This window comes from Physeter macrocephalus, chromosome 2, assembly GCF_002837175.3.
Source record: "Physeter macrocephalus isolate SW-GA chromosome 2, ASM283717v5, whole genome shotgun sequence".
In the NCBI taxonomy this organism is placed as follows: domain Eukaryota; kingdom Metazoa; phylum Chordata; class Mammalia; order Artiodactyla; family Physeteridae; genus Physeter; species Physeter macrocephalus.
Genome location: NC_041215.1, coordinates 50,977,792 through 50,995,962, shown reverse-complemented (window position 1 = coordinate 50,995,962; position 18,171 = coordinate 50,977,792). Strand labels below are relative to the sequence as shown.

The following is an 18,171-nucleotide window of genomic DNA, read 5'->3' as shown; positions in this document are numbered from 1 at the left end:
AATGAAGGCATAGACAAGGCAGACAAGAGTGACACTGCAGAAGGCATGATTTAAAATAAAGACGTAGAATGTTATGGAAGCAGGAAATAAGGACAGAAGATGATTACGAGAAATAGAAGCCCCCAAGAATGAATACTAAGAAACGAGGAAACCCATAATACAGGAGATCTTGGGAAAAACCAGCTAATTTGTTGATGTTGGGGACACTTGATATTTTTGGCTGTTCAGCATCTACCTAACCTTGTATTAGAATCTAAAGTCCGATTTGAGGAATTAATTCTTTCTTACTGAATATAATCAGGCCTAGGAATTGAAACTTGCTTTGAATAGAGGAACAAAAAGACAACACTGGAATTCAGTTCACCTGACCTAGCGCAGCCCAACCGGACTGTTTTCACCAAAAGGCAGCTGTTACTGGGTTCTGCTTCCTAACCTCCACAGCTTCTGGGGCTCCACCCGATCCCAAGCTCAGATGTCCAGCCTCCCTTTGATATGGCTCTCTATCCCTGGGATTCTGTCAGTTGCAGAAAAACAGAAAAACCTGGCTCAGCTGAGTTGCTCTGGGAAAATTATCATTTCAGAAGCAAGAAATGTGGATGTAGAGTGGCTGCATATCTTCCCACTCTTTCATCCTGATATGTTAGCTTCCCGTTGGCTATCCTCTTATGTTCACAAGAAGGCTACAGAAATCCAGCCATCACATCTTCACCACATCCCTCTTTTCAGACACAGGAGAAGGGATTTTTCTTTCTTGCTTGGGTCTCTTTCTGCAATTAAGGAAAACTTTTCCCAGAAGCCCATTAGGAGAATTTCCCACACATCTCATATATGCATAAACTGGTGGCAGGGATGGGAATGGCTTCTATTCAGTTAAGACCTAACTTGGAACAATATGGGTGAGGGGTAATTAGACCCATGAGCAAACCTAGTGTGCGGTTCACAAAGGTAAGAGGGAGGAGACGACTGTTGGGTCAGTAAAACATACTTCTTCCAATAAATACATTTATGTCTTATTTATTCAGATTTGTTCTCTGTGGCTTGCAAAGAATTCTAATTAATACACTTGGTTACAGCTACCACTGGGATTATTTAAATTGTAGATAGCTTTCTATATATATATACATATATATGTATATATGTATACATATATATATGACTTGCTTTTACTTTCAAAGTTCTTTTCTTTTTCTGTTCTGTTTTTATGTACGTGAAAGAATGAGTTGGATTTGAGAACTGTATTTTTTAATCTTCTACATGTCCAGCATTTATTGATCATGACTTTAATTTCCCAGTAATAATATCCCCCCAAATCTCTAATGTCTCATTTTTACATTTATTCATACATTCCTTTCTTGTTCATTCAGAGATTCATCTCGTCATTAATTTCTTCTTCTTTTTTTCAAAAACTGGTTATGAGGTATCTAATATGTATGTGGAAGGCATTGGGTTAGCAAGGGAAAACAAGCCAACAAATGTTAAACCACATTTGTGTAACCTTAAAATTAAGCATTTTTTTATACTGCTGTGACCTCTCCCGTTGCGGAGCGCAGGCTCCGGACGCGCAGGCTCAGCGGCCATGGCTCACGGGCCCAGCCGCTCCGCGGCACGTGGGATCCTCCCGGACCGGGGCACGAACCCGTGTCCCCTGCATCGGCAGGCGGACTCTCAACCACTGCGCCACCAGGGAAGCCCTATAACATTTTTTATAACATTGTTTTTATAACATTTTTAAAAGGGGAGCAGTGGGACAAAAATGAAGCGCGCATGGACGTTCCCAGTCTTCCCTCATTTGCTAACATGGTTTCTTGTGCTCTGAGGTGAGTTCTGCCCTGAGAGTCCTGCTTTGACAGACAAGGTCTTCTGAGCTTTAGGCATGAGAATAGGGAGGAACGGAAGAGAGAACAAAAGTTCAAAAGGTTAAATTTGGGGGAGGAGGTTATCTTGATGTGAGACTGGAATTTGAAGACAGATGTAAAGGAGCGGAAACAGCTGCGGCGTGTGAGCCACTGGATGGGGGAAAGCAAAAGGGGATTTTTAAGGTTCTCTGTTCCCTTCATCATGTTCAAGAAAACAAATGAAGGGCTTGAGTTATTCTGAAATTATTTGTGGTTGCTGCACTATCGTGTGTTTTTATAACCATGATGTTGTTCACGTGGGTTATTGTTTTGTAATATCCAGGGCTCTATTTGATTGTGTGTGACAGAAATCAACTCACATTAATCAGGCGTAAACTTTGGCTTATGTGTCAAAAAGTTTCAGGAGATGATCTTGGATATTATGAGAACTCCATCCTCTAGGATCTGGCTCAGTCTGTCTGTCTGTCTGTCTTTCTCTCTTTCTCATTCTAAGTCCCTCCTCTGCATTGTTTTCTTTCTCTAGAAGGCTATCTCAGTGTGGTGGGAAAGATGACTCATCATATTTCACGTGCTCTTTACAGCCTGAGAAGAGAGAATCGATCATATCTAGCATCTAAGTCAGACCCTGGTAAAAATGACACTGTCCACCCTACCTGAGTCACTTTCCTGCACTTGTGGGAGATGGAGGAGAACCGAGCAAGACATAATTTCAGATGACTGCTCCAGTGTTACAGTGGGGTGACTCCTTCAATCCATATTACAAGAAACTTTCTAGCTATTGGGCAGAGGAACATGTGATATAGGTAACATTGCATCTCTTGTTAATCAAATGTCCTCTCAGTTGAGTTATTTAGATCGCTATATGGGGTTGAATTTTTACTTAAATTTAGGTGTCTGTCTTTTCAAATGTTGTTCAGAGACTTACACAAGTAACTTTGAAATGAAAATTGATGGATGTGCAGAAACACATGGAAATAGAGCCACAAGACAAAGTTAGAATAAATGAAACTAATATTCATCACTGGAGGAGTGTTAGACTTGCACTTAAATGTCACCTAGAAACACTCAATTCCTTTGCAGACACCCTAAGATGGAAAAATATCCACCAAGAGATTAAAACTCGTATTTCCTTTTGTTTTCAGGACACACTCAAATGCGTTGCCTGTCGCATGCTAGATAGTACAATTGACACTAGAAAGAGATTGTAGAATTTCCAAGCTAGAGAGGTTCATGAGTTGTGAAAGATTATCATTCAAGTGTCAAGTATCTGTCAAAAACTACTTGTGAAAGTGTTGGCAAGAATGTGGAGGAAAAGGAACCCTCCTACACTGTTGGTGGGAATGTAAATTGGTGTAGCCACTAAGGAGAATAATATGAAGGTTCCTCAAAAAATTAAGATTAAAACTACGATATAATCCAGCTATCTCACTTCTGGGTATTTACCAAAGAATTAGAGAAAAACTAATTCAAAACCATGTATGTACCCCTACGTTCATCGCGGCATTACTTGCAATAGCCAGGATATAGAAACAACCTAAAGTCCATCAATGGAAGAATGGATAAAGAAGATGTGGTACATGTATACAATGGAAGACCACTCAGCCATAAAAAAAAGGTGAAATCTTGCCATTTGTAATAACATGGATGGACCTCTAGTGTATTATGCTAAGTGAAACAAGTCAGACAGAGAAAGACAATTACTGGATGACTTCACTCATATGTGGAATATAAAAAACAAACAAAAAGAAAAGAAATGAACAAGCCAAACAAAAACAAACACGTAGTTACAGAGAACAGGGTAGTGGTTACCAGAGGGGAAAGGTTGGGGGAAGGGTGAAATGGAAAAAGAGGATCAACTGTATGGTGACAGATGGAAACTAAATTGTTGGTGGTGAGCACACTGTAGTGTATACAGAAGTAGAAATGTAAGGTTGTATACATGAAACTTATATAATGATATAAACCAATGCTACCTCAATAAAAAAAAATTTTAATAAATAAGCAGTAAAAAAAAAAACAAACAAAACAAAACTACTTGTTGATTGTTATGAAAAGTTTTTAATTTCCAATGATAAAAGCATCAATTTGGGGGGTATGTTCTGAGTTTAACCAAATTGAGAATGCAAAGAGAACCCTGGTCTTCTTTTGTATGCCTAAAACTTACAAAAGCATTAAAGAGGTCAAGGTCCTGAGGCCCGGTTATATGAAGAACCGGTGGCTAGAATGAGGTGCATAATGGTTGGTGACCAAAAATGACTCAGAAGATACTTTGGGCTCTGACTATGAAGATTTACTCTTAACCCAGAATAAAGCGGCATTTTTTTGTGTAACAAACATATTTGAATAATCTTTTGTAAGTCAACATAATAGAAAGTTATGTACATACTGTTGGCTGTAGTTATGGTGCATTGAGTGATTATCCCCAATTCCACCCTATTTTGAATTATACAGTATACATGTATGCCCTTTTCCATGTGGCTTTGCAGTGTCTCCCACTAAAGGAAGCAGGGTACTGTCCCCAACCCATTGATGTTGGGCTTGGCCACGTGACTTGCTTTGACCAATAGAATGGGTGGAAGTGACAGTGTGCCTTTTCCAAGCCGAGGCTTTAGCAGGCATTGCATGTTCCCTCTGCTTGAGCATCTATCATTCACCATGAGAACACAATGGACTGGAAACATATGGACATATATGAAGTAGACCTGAACCCAACCCAGCCTGCAGCTTGGAGCTCAGAGCTGAATCCTGAAATTGAGTTTTTACAAGTGACTTGCATCAACTCACAGACCCATGAGGGACAAATAAACACTAGTTGTTTTAAGTCACTGAATTTTGGAGTGGTTTTTCATGCAGCATTATTAGAGCAATAGCTGACTAATAGAGTAGTATTTCTTTCCTCTCCCTACAAGTGTTTTGAAATTGATGTTGCATCTAACAACGCATAGCATCATAGGATCAAGGAAATTCAGTAATTATATGGTTAATCATTTAATTAGAATTATGAAGTGGTACAAAAATGATGCGAAGGACACAAAACACAGAGACCTAATATAATCTGGGAGCCAGAAAATGTTTCTCTGAGGAAATGACATTGAAGCTGAGACCTAGCTTTTGGCTAAGCAAATTTGGGGAGTATGGGGGGGAAGTAGTCCGAGTGCAGGTAACAGTCTTGCAAAGCCTTTGAGGCAAGAAAGAGACAGTCATTGAGTACAGAGAATTATCTGGAAAGCAGGGAGGAAACAGGAAAGTGCCAAGAGAAGAGAGGTTGGTGAGGTTCAGTTTACCGCAGTTTTATGGGCTGAATTGTGTCTCCCTCAAAATTCATATATATTTTTTAAAATTAATTAATTAACTTTTTTGGTTGAGTTGGGTCTTTGTTGCTGTGCACAGGCTGTCTCTAGTTGTGGCGAGCGGGGGCTACTCTTCCTTGCGGTGTGCAGACTTCTCACTGCGGTGGCATCACTTGTTGCGGAGCAAGGGCTCTAGGCCCGCGGGCTTCAGTAGTTGTGGTTCATGGGCTCAGTAGTTGTGGCACGCGGGCTCTAGAGCCCAGGCTCAGTAGCTGTGGTGCACCGGCTTAGTTGCTCTGTGGCATATGGGATTTTCCCGGACCAGGGCTGGAACCCTTGTCCCCTGCCTTGGCACGTGGACTCTTAACCACTTCGCTACCAGGGAAGCCCAACATTCATCTATTGATGTCCTTAAAACCCAGTACCTCAGAATGATTTGGAGCTAAGGTGTTAAAGTGGTAATTAAGTCAAAATAAAGTCATTAGGGAGAGTCCCAAAGTCAATCTGACTAATGTCCTTTAGAAGAGGAGATTTAGGACACAGACACATATTTTAATGCTTTATTTTTCTTTTCTAATGTTTTAAACATTTAAAATGTATATATTTTACAGTCTCTCTATTACAGCTGTATTATCTGAAATTCCTTGGGGTTTAATTCTGCTGTGTTTACTCTTTCCTGTGTCTGTCAAGGTGGATTGTTACCTTGTATGTGTTGTAATTTTGAACAGTGAGCTCATTTTTGATAGGCTTCATCTGGAGGCATCAAGTGTGGCCTGTGATGAGGTTTTATTACTCCAGATTTTTTTCTCAGTTTGCTTCTGCTGGGAATACACTGAATCTCAATATGGAGTATTCAGGGCCATGTGGTTGACACGAAGCTCATCTGAGGTACATGTCTGTGATTACAATTTCTCTGGAAAGGCTTATTTTCTACCCTGCACCCGGGCCTCAATAGCTTGCTTCCTTGTTGTCTCTTTGTGCTAGTGTGCAGATTATTTCTCCTCTACCATTTCACGGAAGGGGAAGCCCTAAGTGATCCTGGATTTATGTAAGAGGTTCAGTTTCAAATCCCCACCTCCCTGCAGAATTTCCAAGGTCTTGTCTTCTGTGTCTTTCTGAGAAGGAAAATGAAAACTCCTAGGTTTCTGAGACATAACCCCACCCTAGTCCACCCCAGCTCCTATACTGCCTAGTTAGTTCATGTGGTTACCACTTGGGCTCTCAGTTCCTTCTTTCTTTTGGCCCCTGGTGATTTCTCTTACTTTCCCGCAAACTCAACTCTGGATTGAAGAGGATGAGGAAAACATTACATGGAAAAACTCGACTGGTACTCCTTCCCCTTCCTGAATAATTCATTTCTAAAGCCATTAGGTGAGACAGAGCAAGATTGGAGAATATCAGGGTCCAAGGAGGATGAAGAGAACATCCAGTCAAGGATGGTAGGCGAAAAAGCACGAGGAATCAGCCTGAACAGGGCGAGAAGGTATCCACACAGGGGAGTCAGAGCCCAAGCAGGGAGAGGAGGGCATCTGTGTGTGGGAGGGGATCATAGCAGGGATGGGAGGTTGGTTGCATAAAGTGAGGTTGGTTGCATAAGTAAATATTTGAAGAATTACGGAAGCTTGTCTTCTCACTATTAGAGAAGGGGTTACATATACAGAAAGAGAGAAAACTAGAATGAACATGTGATTGGAGGTATAAGCATGAACTCATGGTTTTCAATATCTATAGATAAATATAGATAGATAGATTTCAATTTCTATAGATAGAAATAAATATAAATATAAATATATGGTACACACATATATCTAATTCCTGGCTCTATATGGGAAGCAACAACACTCCAAAAACAATGAACATACATAGCACCCAGATCTTGGCTTCCAAATACCATATTCCATTAAGGAAAAAAAAAAAAGGAAATTTTTAGAGAAATGCCTGATTCTGGGGCTGGGGGAGAGAAAAAGTACAAGAAAAACCTGGAACTTCTACCATAAACCAAAGAAGTGTTAAAAAAAAATGATGGGCACGTATCAAAAGGGCCTAGAAGTCAGCTTAACTGAACTCCTACTAGCCACATTGGACATAATTTGAGTATTCATATGGATAGTAACACGATAGTAACTCATAGAATTTACAATATTAAGTAAAATAAGAGGCCAAGAGACCATACTGGCATAAATGAATGAATGAATGAATGAATGAATTTAAAGTTTGATGAGGAACAAGATATTTACATGGTTTCAGGGTACCTCCCCACAAAAGGGGGAAAGTAACTTTATGGTGGAAGAGCCTGGAAGACATCACTTTTATCAAGTGGTGACAGTGAACATTAGCTATTGAAACCATGCATGACCTGGTCTGCTTCTTTGAGAGGAACACAGCATCACTCCTGTGATACTGTGACCTGAATCCAATCCTGAGGAAACTTCAGGCAAATTTAAACTGAGGGAAATTCTACAAAGTAACTGGATTCATCTTCGAAACATCAAAGCCATGAAAGTCCACCATAGACTGAAGAATATTCCAGACTGAAGGAGACTAAAGAGACATGACAAGTAATGCAGTGTGTGATTCTGAAGTGGATCCTTTTGTTACAAAAAATATTGTTGCATCAATTGCTGAAACTGGAATGTGGTCTGTGGACCAAAGGGCAGGAGTGTATCAAAACGTATTTCCTGGTTTTGTTAGTTGTGGTGCAGTCAGTAGGAGGATGTTCTTATTTGTAGAAAACACACATTAAATTGTTTGGGGCTAATGGACCATCTGGTCAGCAGTTTATAAGTATTCAGGAAAAACAAGCTATTTGTACTGTATGTCTAGCTTTTTTGCTAGAAAACAAAAGGAATTTTTGATTGTTTCAAAATTTAAAGCGACCAATAGCAAAATAAAAAATATGTGATGTGGCTTAAGTAGTACTAACTCTTCTATTCAACAAACTAGAAAGAAAAAAAAAAATCCAGCCAACTAAACTCTAAGAAAATAAGGGAAAGAAATAAAGGATCAAACAACAAAATTAATGAAGTAGAAGACAAAAAAGCAAGAGAGAGGGGATACATAGGGACCCTTCTTCACCATTGGGCAGCTACTAGGACTTTTGTCCTTACTTGCATGAGCAGTGGATGCTCTTGCAGAAAGAGAGGGGAAGAGACAGTTCTCAGATTTTGAGTTTCAAAAGCCTGGGCCTGGGCTTCCCTGGTGGCGCAGTGGTTGAGAGTCCGCCTGCCGATGCAGGGGACGCGGGTTCGTGCCCCGGTCCGGGAGGATCCCACATGCCGCGGAGCGGCTGGGCCCGTGAGCCATGGCCGCTGGGCCTGCACGTCCGGAGCCTGTGCTCCGCAACGGGAGAGGCCACAACAGTGAGAGGCCCGTGTACCACACAAAAAAAGAAAACAAACAAACAAACAAAAAAAAACCCTGGGCCTTTGTGTATCAGACATGCCCTAAAGATCTGAAATCATGATATTAACCTCACAAACAAAAGATTTGGGAAAAATAGATGAAAATTCAGTGTATTTCACCGTATATTAAATGAAGTCTCTATAGGTTAAGGAAGAGAAGAAAAGGAGAAAATGGTCAGAAGGAAAGCACAGAGCTTAAAGACTGGTGGTGTCTCTGAAAAGGGACTTTGGCTCTGATCTTCCTGCACCTGACCTGGGAGAAACGTCCATGGTTAGCAGAATCTGGGAGCAGAGAGCTAGCTGGTCTTGTATCTTGGGGAACCCAGGATCCTCTAGCCTCACAGGTCCCCTGCATCCACCACAGTGCAGGAGCAGTAGAAGAGAGAGATGGCTGTGAGAGTGTTCAGATAACCAATCAGAGAGACCCTCTGTGTTCCTGATATCCCACTGAGTCTCTGAAAGAACCACATAGTTGCTATAGGCCCAGAAGTCTAAGAACATTTAACCTAAGAGGTTAGGGTTAGGGTTGGCTTAGACAAATTAATAAGGTCCAGATAGGATGGTGACATCTCAGAGACTTGCATGGATCAACCCTGGAAGACCCAAATTGGTAACACATCTCTTAGTGAATGTCAGCGTGAATAGATGATGGCTCCCATCCTAGCATCCTGTTTATTGTAAACTATTCGGAACATAGTCCCCAAGTTATGAGGTAGGTGGATGGATGAATGGCTGGCTGACTGGCTGGCTGGATAATAAAAGGGCAATTCCTAAATTATATCAGTCTAAAAGCTGCTGTGTTATAGAATTTCATACCGCTTAGAATGCCACTAAGAGAATAGCCAAATTGCCCTCATTTACTCTTGCCCATCCTGGCACTGCTTTCCAAGATCAGCAGCAACTAAGACTGGGAGAAGAATAGGTTCTAATATCATTTTCATCTGCAGCTGAAATAGCCCCAGAGTCGGTAGATAAAGCAAGTGTCTTTGCAAAATAGTACATTAGGAAGAAATACCATTGGAAGTTTCAGACACTAAAAAGTATTTTTTAAAAAAGACATTTCTTCCGTGTTTGCTTGTTTACTAAAGACAAATAAAAGGCATTTGAATTATTTTCTGCCCTGTTTGGAATCTTCTCTTTTTATCTTGGCCTTACCAGGTTTTTATTTGTATACTTAGGGAGATCTTTATGGAAGGAAAATTGTAATTCTAAAGCAGTCTGCAAACAAACACTCACACAGCATAACCAAACCACAATTTTATGCAGATTTTTTTCTCTATCTTAGATTCTGAGTTCTTAAAGGAAAATGTGGATGCAGTGGTGTGTCACAACTGCTATTAGAGAAGTCCAAGGGAAAAGAGTACAACATGATGATCAGCCTTGGCAGTCTCCACATACAGCGTGATTATATTGTAATACTGTTTGATGCAATGATATGTTTGATCAGTTTCAAGAGATGAATATCACCTCACTTCAAACAATATGATACAGTCTCATTGTGTGGAATTATGGCCGCTGTCAATCAGCATATGGCATAACCCTTAAAGTGCCATCTTTGGGGAATGTCATAAAAATGATTGCAACACTTGTATTAATTAGTAAGTTTTTGCACTAAAACCGAGCAAAACCTGTTAAGGCAATTTATCTGCTATATCTCTGTTCATTTTTGTTATCACAGAAACATGTATATAACCCACCCATGCAAACACTCAGCTGATTAGCTCAACTTACTAGAACAGCCATGCTAAAAAAAAATCCTAGTGTGAGTATGAGCTCCCCTCCCCCATATAAATCAGTAAGCTATATTTTCTCTATTTTGTTTTATGGTCCCCAACATACCCTTACCTTGAGCCAACTATCCTATCAAAGTGAATGGTGGGTGCAAAGTAAAGGCAAACATGAAATTATCACGAGGTCTATGGTCTTGACAAGACAAACTCAAAATTTAAGCTCAACAAATGACAAATAAATGGCAGGTGTACATGTGTAGATAGAATAAATACAGATTAAGAGTCCTTTGAATGTCATTAATTTCACTTTGTCAATGTTAATTGTTAGATACGTTTTGAGGGAAGAAGAATTACAATCTTTTTTTTACCTTAGGTATGGAATATTTTCCCTCTTGGTGTTTCTCTGTTATCCATTAATTTGCCATTGTCACCCAGTTATATTATTATTTCAGTTTTCCCCAATAATACATAATTTGAGAAGTTACTGGTTTGACATGGTACATACTGATTTGACCTGAGACTTAACACACTTTCCCAAGGTGGTTAACACCCCCCAGATTCAACTGTGTTTGTTGACAGTGTATGTATCACTGGAGTGTTGTGAGCCTTTTCCTGAGAAATTCCTCTCCCACCGTGTCTCCTGGCCTTCCCCTTTCCAGTTTTCCCCAGTGTCCTCTATTCCTGTTATCAACTGAGGAACCACCTGCTGTGGTAGGCAGCCTCCTAAGGTGGCCCCCAATGATCCCTGACTCCTAGTATTCACTAACTTGTGCAGTCACCTCTCCTTGAACCTAGTGACTTGCTTTTAATGAATAGAGTGGACAAAGTTATTGGATGTCTCTTTCATGATTAGGTTATAAAAGACCATGACTTCTGTCTTGCTAGCAGGGTCTCTCTCTGGCTGGCTTTGAGGAACCAAGTTTCCATGTTGGAGAGCCCCATGTGGCCAGGAAACAAGAGCAGCCTCTGGCCAACGGCCAGCGAGAAACTGAGACTCTCATTCCAATAGACTAGGAAGAACTGAATCACAACTACTAATGTGAGCTTGGAAGCAGATCCTGCCTCAGCTAATGTGACTGTGATACCAGCTGACTTCTAGATAATAGCCTCCTGAGAGGCCCTGAAGCAGGGGACCCTGCTAGGCTGTGCCTAGGTTCTAAACCCACAGAAACTGTGAGATAGTAAATGTGTGTGGTTTTAAGTCACTAAATTTTGGGTTTGTTTGTTGTATAGCAATAGACAACACAACTACCGTGTCTTAGTGAACATACTCGGTAGCTCACTGCAGCTAAGTTTTGTGGTGAGTAGTAAAACAGTGCAGTGGGGCTACAATTCTTCACACTGATGCCTTCAAAACATAGACTTCATACTCACTGGCAAGCTATGCGGAAGAGCTGACCCAGTCCGCAAAGAAACACATGAAGTCTCTAAGACCTTCCTGCAAATACCTTACCATTATTCATGGGCAAGAAATATTGACCAGTGTTTACTCTTTGGGATAGGATTGTAAGCTTTGAAGTATAAAAGTGCTATTTCTTTTTCCAAGGCAAGGTTTGGCACATACACTTACTGGGAATAGAGAAATATAAAATGGTTTTTATTCATGTCGTGAGTGCTGTATTCTTGGACACATCTCTCTGGTTTCACAGATTTTTTCACACCACCACATCATGTCAGCAGCTTCTTGAGTTCTAGACTTCGTGGTAGAATTGCTAACAATCCCGTTAGAGACTTCAAAAAACTTAGAGGTAGGTGGTCTTATTACCAGTAGTTGACATGATCTGAAGACTTGTTCCTGCAACAGGGTTATATAATTTGCGAATTATGTTATCATTTACTCAATTATCCACATTAATAGAGGGGAACCATGATGAAACTATTTAGTCAGTAATCAAACACATTTTATTTTGAGATTTCATCGATTTATACATACATATTAGATCTCTCCTAGGTATGTTCAACCTAATATTAAGATCTTCTTGTTTCTTTGATTCTCACCTAGTGCTGGTACAAAGAGAAGACAACCCAGTTGAGTAGGAGAGGGGAGTTAATTTGGTACTGAACATGTTTCATGGGTGGGACATGTGTGATTTATCAAGAATTGATTTATTTAAAAGGTCCCGAAATAGTCTAGGATTTAAAACAACAATGGAAAAACAATAACAACAACCACCATTGAGGCTTCTTTCCTTATTAGGTTAACAAGGATTTCTAAATGAATTACATCCAGGCAAGGCGATAGAGAAAATGGCTTATACACAGTTGGTGGGAGTATATATTGGGATGACCTTTTTTTCTAGAATAATTTAACAACATGCTTTAACATTTTAAGTCCATTTCACATCTAAGAATTTATGCCAAGAAAATAAATCTGAACTTGCAAAGATGTTAAAAGATGTTTATTGAAGTACTGTTTATAAGAATAAAAATTGACTGCAACCTAAATATCTGTCAATAGAATTAAATACACGATGAAATATACAAAATAGAGGCTACCATAGCCAGTTAAAGGGGAACGCTTGTGTCATGGGAAGGCATCAGAAATATACTGTTAAATTTTTAAAGCTAGTCAGTGAACAAAAGGGTATATATACTATGGTTCCAATTTTTTTTTAAGTCAACCTTGTATGTGCATGGATTAACACCTGAGAGATATATACGTACACCAAATCATAACAACTGGTTTTCTCTAGTAGAGGAATTATAGCGAGATATTTGAATATTTTCCAGTGAGCATGTATTATTTATCAGTCAGAAAAGATAGCTATTCTCACTTTGAAAAAATTCTAGACATTAATTTTTGCTTTTTCTGTTTTGGGCACTGAAAAAAAAATCAACCCATAATCATCTGTTTCTTCTTGTCCTCCAGGTGCTCATCTAGTTTTCATTCATTAGCTCAGCTAACATTTATTAAGCACCTATCATGTGTCCTGTGATAGTCACTGAATTAACAATAAGCAAGAGTCTCTGACTCTAATGAAAAAGACACGTGAAATTTCACATGAAATAAAGTGTGTAAATGCTCCGTTAGAGCAGATGTAAGATAAGGTGGGGTGGAGGAGGGAGTGATCAATTTAAAATTATGGAACGATTCGTGAATTTGTGTGTCATCTCTGCGGGTATTTCTTCCACTACAAAAGTATAAATGTCTTGAGACTGACTCTATAACATACACTTTTAAAATAATCTCTTTAGTGTCCAGAATCTTGATGATGGTGTGCCAAGTGTTCAAAGAATACCTTTATGTTCAAGTTATTCATTTGCTAGAGTAGTGGGTTTTGAATTTTTTGGAATTCCAGACTAGAGTTCCAATACAAGAATATGCAGTGGCACGTTGGAATGGATATAAAAATTTAAAGCACTCCACAAGTAAGCAATAACTTCAAGCATAGCAAGGTCTCAGGGTGTCTTTGAAAGTATCCAGAGTATCAAGATAAGCTAGTTCACATAGTTCCCCCTGAGCATGGAACCAGTGTTCGAGCAGAATGTTTATATTCTAATAACACCTCAGAGATTAATTATATTTGTTTGAACACATACGTAATCCATATAGAATATATATGTAAATACACTCACATAAGCATATTTGGGAATCAGAGATTTAGTAACCATGCCCTCCTTTCATTACTGATTTGAAGTTTTTCATTTATCACAAAGGGCTAATTGTTCGGTAGAGCGCCTACCTGAGTGAACATTCCATCAGGACAGACACGAATAGGAGCTCGTTAAACAGCTTAAAGCAGACCAAAATCTGACGGCACACCTGGGAAGGGTGGGCTTCTGGCTCAGCTGTTTCAGTGGATACCCTGTAAGGATGCAGAACCCTCAAAAACGTATTGTCTGTTTGCTTTCAGTAGAGCTAGTCAGTTCAGTTGAGATCTTTGTTCATATTTTTTTAAGGGACTTCAGGTAGCTGGGGGGAAAACTCATTGGGGTGTTTCATTCAAGGAGTACTTGCCCCAAAGATTTTTAATACTTTACCCACAGAGATTGACTTAATCTGCCACTTTCCTTTCTTTATTTTCCTATCATTAATCAGATGACACACAGGTAGAAGAACAGACGAGGAAGAGAAGAAAAAGAAGACATGAGTGAAGAAGAGAAGAAAAAAACTGAATATGGTAGAAGGATCAGTTTCTCCATGTATCCCTATGAGAATTTTAGGATATTCATGGTCAATATTCATGACCACACTTGAAAAAGAGTTCTTTGGGATGAATCCCGCCGTGTGCGACTTAGGTGTTAAAAACAAGACAACAGGCCCCAAATGGGATCACTTATGCTAAGCCCCACATCACCAAACTGAGACCTAATTACAGTTTTGGCTCTCCCAGGAATGGACTCTTAAGCCAGTCAATCAGGAATCTTCAGATTAGCTAATAACAATGAATAGTCTCCAGATTATTAGTTACATAATCTGCCTGCTAGCTCCCTGCCATCCCCTAAAGGAAAGTAACCTTGCAATAACCAACCCACTTTTTGGCCTAGTATAACTTCTTTATTCCTGCTCCCTTTTGTCTACAAAAGTTTCATTTTGTACAGCTCCTCAGAGGTCCTTTCTGTCTGCTAAATTGAATGCTACTTAATTCGAATCAGTTTTCGCTCAAGTAGAATCTTAAAAATTTTAATATGCCTCACTTTATTTTTTAACATAAGCTGTAATTACATTCTGAAGTCTGAGAGACATTGCTCAGTTGAAGAGTGTGTAGGCTTGAAGTTGGGAGCTATAGGGCCTGGTCCAAGCCTTCTCTAAATGACTGTGCAGTGGAGAGCATGCTATCTATCCTCCAAGTGTGCTTCAGTATCCCTATTTATTAAAAAACAAAAGGAAAACAATGCTTAACCTACCCATCTCACATGCCTGATGTGAAAATGTGAGTGACATCAAGTACATGAATATGTTTTGAAAGATTCCAAACAAATTGCAAAGTGCATACATTAAAATCAAAGGTTTTTTTAGGGTGGTGTTGACCAAGCAAAATATTTCCGTTAAAAATTTTTTTTTTTTCTAAAATTTATTTGGTTGTGCTGGGTCTTAGTTGCAGCAGGTGAACTCTTAGTTTTGGCATGCGTGTGGGATCTAGTTCCCCGACCAGGGATTGAACCTGGGCCCCCCACATTGGGAGTCTTAACCACTGCGCCACCAGGGAAGTCCCTAAAATATTAACTGATGAGTTCAGTTAGTAAAAGTGTGTGACTTGCCAAAAAATGGATTGGTATTAATTATAAAAATTACATTAGAACTAATGCATTCATTAATGATCTACTAATCAATATCAATTGAAGGTTTATTATTTTAAGGAGGATGGCCAATTAGCAGTTTGACACCATGAAAAAGAGATAACCAACTGACTGATGGGTCCCCATCAAGTTTAATTTTAATTTGTTTTAAAAGTATCTTCTTGGGCTTCCCTGGTGGCGCAGTGGTTGCGCGTCCGCCTGCCGATGCAGGGGAACCGGGCCCGCGCCCCGGCCTGGGAGGACCCCACGTGCCGCGGAGCTGCTGGGCCCGTGAGCCATGGCCGCTGGGCCTGCGCTCCGGAGCCTGTGCTCCGCACGGGAGAGGCCACAACAGAGGGAGGCCCGCATACCACAAAAAAAAAAAAAAAAAAAAGTATCTTCTTGAGGACTGAGTTTAAATGCACACCACTCTTTCTCCTTTCAGCAAATGAATATATAAGTTGTTTAAAAAGCATATCTGAATGACCAAGAATGAAGTCTGGCATATGTAACAAGAAATGAGCACATCTTCTAAATGGGCTCGATGGTATGGTCTAAGTTCTATTATATAGAACTTATATGGTCTAAATCTATAACTGGATTGCTCTTTAAATTAAGTGAATTTGTATGTCCGCTTTCCCTTAATGGAATCAGTTTTGATATACTCTTTGTTCGTGCTGTTACGGCTTCAGTCTAAGGGTTCTTTGTATTAACTTTTTAAAGTTACATCACAAAGAGGTTTTAAGATTTCCCAACAGGCTTCTATTTAACCAAAGCTTTTGATCTCAAACCTGCTGGGGACTAGTGAAATCCTTACCAATTCTCCAGGAACTTCTCACTATTGGAATTTGAAAAGACCCACCTGAAGGACTGAACTCCCAGTATGGTTTCAGCCACCCTTCAGATCATGCTATTCAGGCAGCTGGCGAGGGGGTCTAGGGCACCCTTTGTGATCGGCTAAGCAGCCTAAGGTGTCCTTTGCATGAGATGTACTCCCGAGGAAATAAAAACCAGGAGGACACAGACCTATATACCTTATTTCCTGCTATCTTCAGTTAAAGGCGGATTGCAGGGGGTCTGCTTAACATCCTTTGCTACCTAAATACCTTTTGGACATGGGAACTCAATAAAAGAACTTTCATTGCATCCATTACCCTACTGCGGTGCATAACAAATTAGATTTAAAAGGCTACTTTTTTCCCCCTTACAGCTATTTCCAACATTTTCTTTAAAATTTCAATTTACTGTCTAGCGCCAGAATATTCTATAATATACTTTAAAACTCTATAATACCAATTATGCCAACTGAACACTATTTCCAAAGAATTAGGCTTCTATTCTTATAGAAAAATGGTAGTTTAGAATTAAGATAAGGTAAAAAATAAAATAAAATGAAGATAAGTTAGAAAATTATGTTTAAAACAGATTAAATATAAAACTATATAACGCAAATATTGTTCTTGGATAACTCTTTTTAAAATATAAATGCATTAATTTTTTATTTGGCTCCAAATTCCCACTTTTTGAAAAAATTTTCATTTGAGGTTGAAAAATATCAATGCCACATATTAACCTACTTTTAGAAAGGGAGAAATAAAATTCTCAATGATAATATTTAAATATTTTTATGTATTTTATCTTAAAACTCCATTGTGCAGAAGTTGTAGGGCATGTAAACAACACAGAACACAGGAGGCAAATACAACTTTGTAAAGAACACAATATTTGCAGCTGTGTGTGAGAACAGATTTGCCTATGGACCACTTCTCCTGTGTAAATATTTATCTTTACCCTTCTATTAATGTGGTGTCAAACCTCTTTATTATTCAAAAAAAATTTTTGGACTCTGTCTTGATAGAGATGGATATTACTGTCATTGCATCAGATGTTATGATCCCTGACAAAGCCTCAAATTAACTATATGCCAAAGAACTAGAAAGAAATGTATAAGTATTTCCAGAAGCTGTAAAATATTTGCCATTCAGTGCTCACTGCTTGCGGGCATACTCTCTCACACCACACATGTACCATCTATTACCAGACGTTAGAGGCACTTCCTATCAGTATGTTTTTTGTCCTCTTTGCGCTCTGGTGTAACTACAGAAAAGTAGCCTGGAACCATCTCAGTTCCGAATATGTGGTAGAGTGGTCAGGCTATGTTCAGTCTGGGTTTCAGAAACACTGCTACCACACCTGTAGAATATGACATAATTGTTCCATTTCTCGACTTATTAATTTTCATAAGCATTTGTTACACATCTGATTGGTAGATATTTATGAGTAGCTGCCTGATGGACTATTATGTTCTGCAGTTAATAATAACTGATTATAGGAAGACAAGATGCTAGGAATTCTTTCTCTGGACAAAGAGGGGCTCAAAGACTTGCAGAACTGTGAGAATCATGGGAATTATGGGAAAAAAAGATTTCTGATTTTTATGGATAATATAAGTGTTACTTATGTTGTGTTACAGTAATCCCCTGCTTCTTTGTAAAAAAAAAAACTATGCATTTTTATTGCATAGATAAGAGACTTAATAAAATATTTCTCATGATCCCAAATTTATTCTCATTCACTTTTTTTTTTTTTTTTTTTTTTTTGTGGTATGCGGGCCTCCCTCTGTTGTGGCCTCTCCCGTTGCGGAGCACAGGTTCCGGACCGGCAGGCCCAGCGG

General features: G+C 39.3%; 1 protein-coding gene across 2 annotated transcripts in view; it reads left to right on the top strand.

Moving 5' to 3' along the window:
- Window positions 1-14,499, top strand: part of GTDC1 (glycosyltransferase like domain containing 1) — a 416,031-nt gene extending 401,532 nt beyond the window's left edge. Inside the window, exon 12 of one of the 2 annotated variants that reach the window (XM_055087686.1) lies at window positions 14,317-14,499. Coding sequence is in view for 1 of the 2 variants with exons in the window: in XM_028477599.1 (XP_028333400.1) it covers window positions 14,317-14,331 (15 nt within the window). In the remaining variant the exon portion in view is untranslated. The remainder of the gene's footprint in view (window positions 1-14,316) is intronic. The other variant, XM_028477599.1, reaches the window with a different exon arrangement.
- Window positions 14,500-18,171: the final 3,672 nt, after the last annotated feature.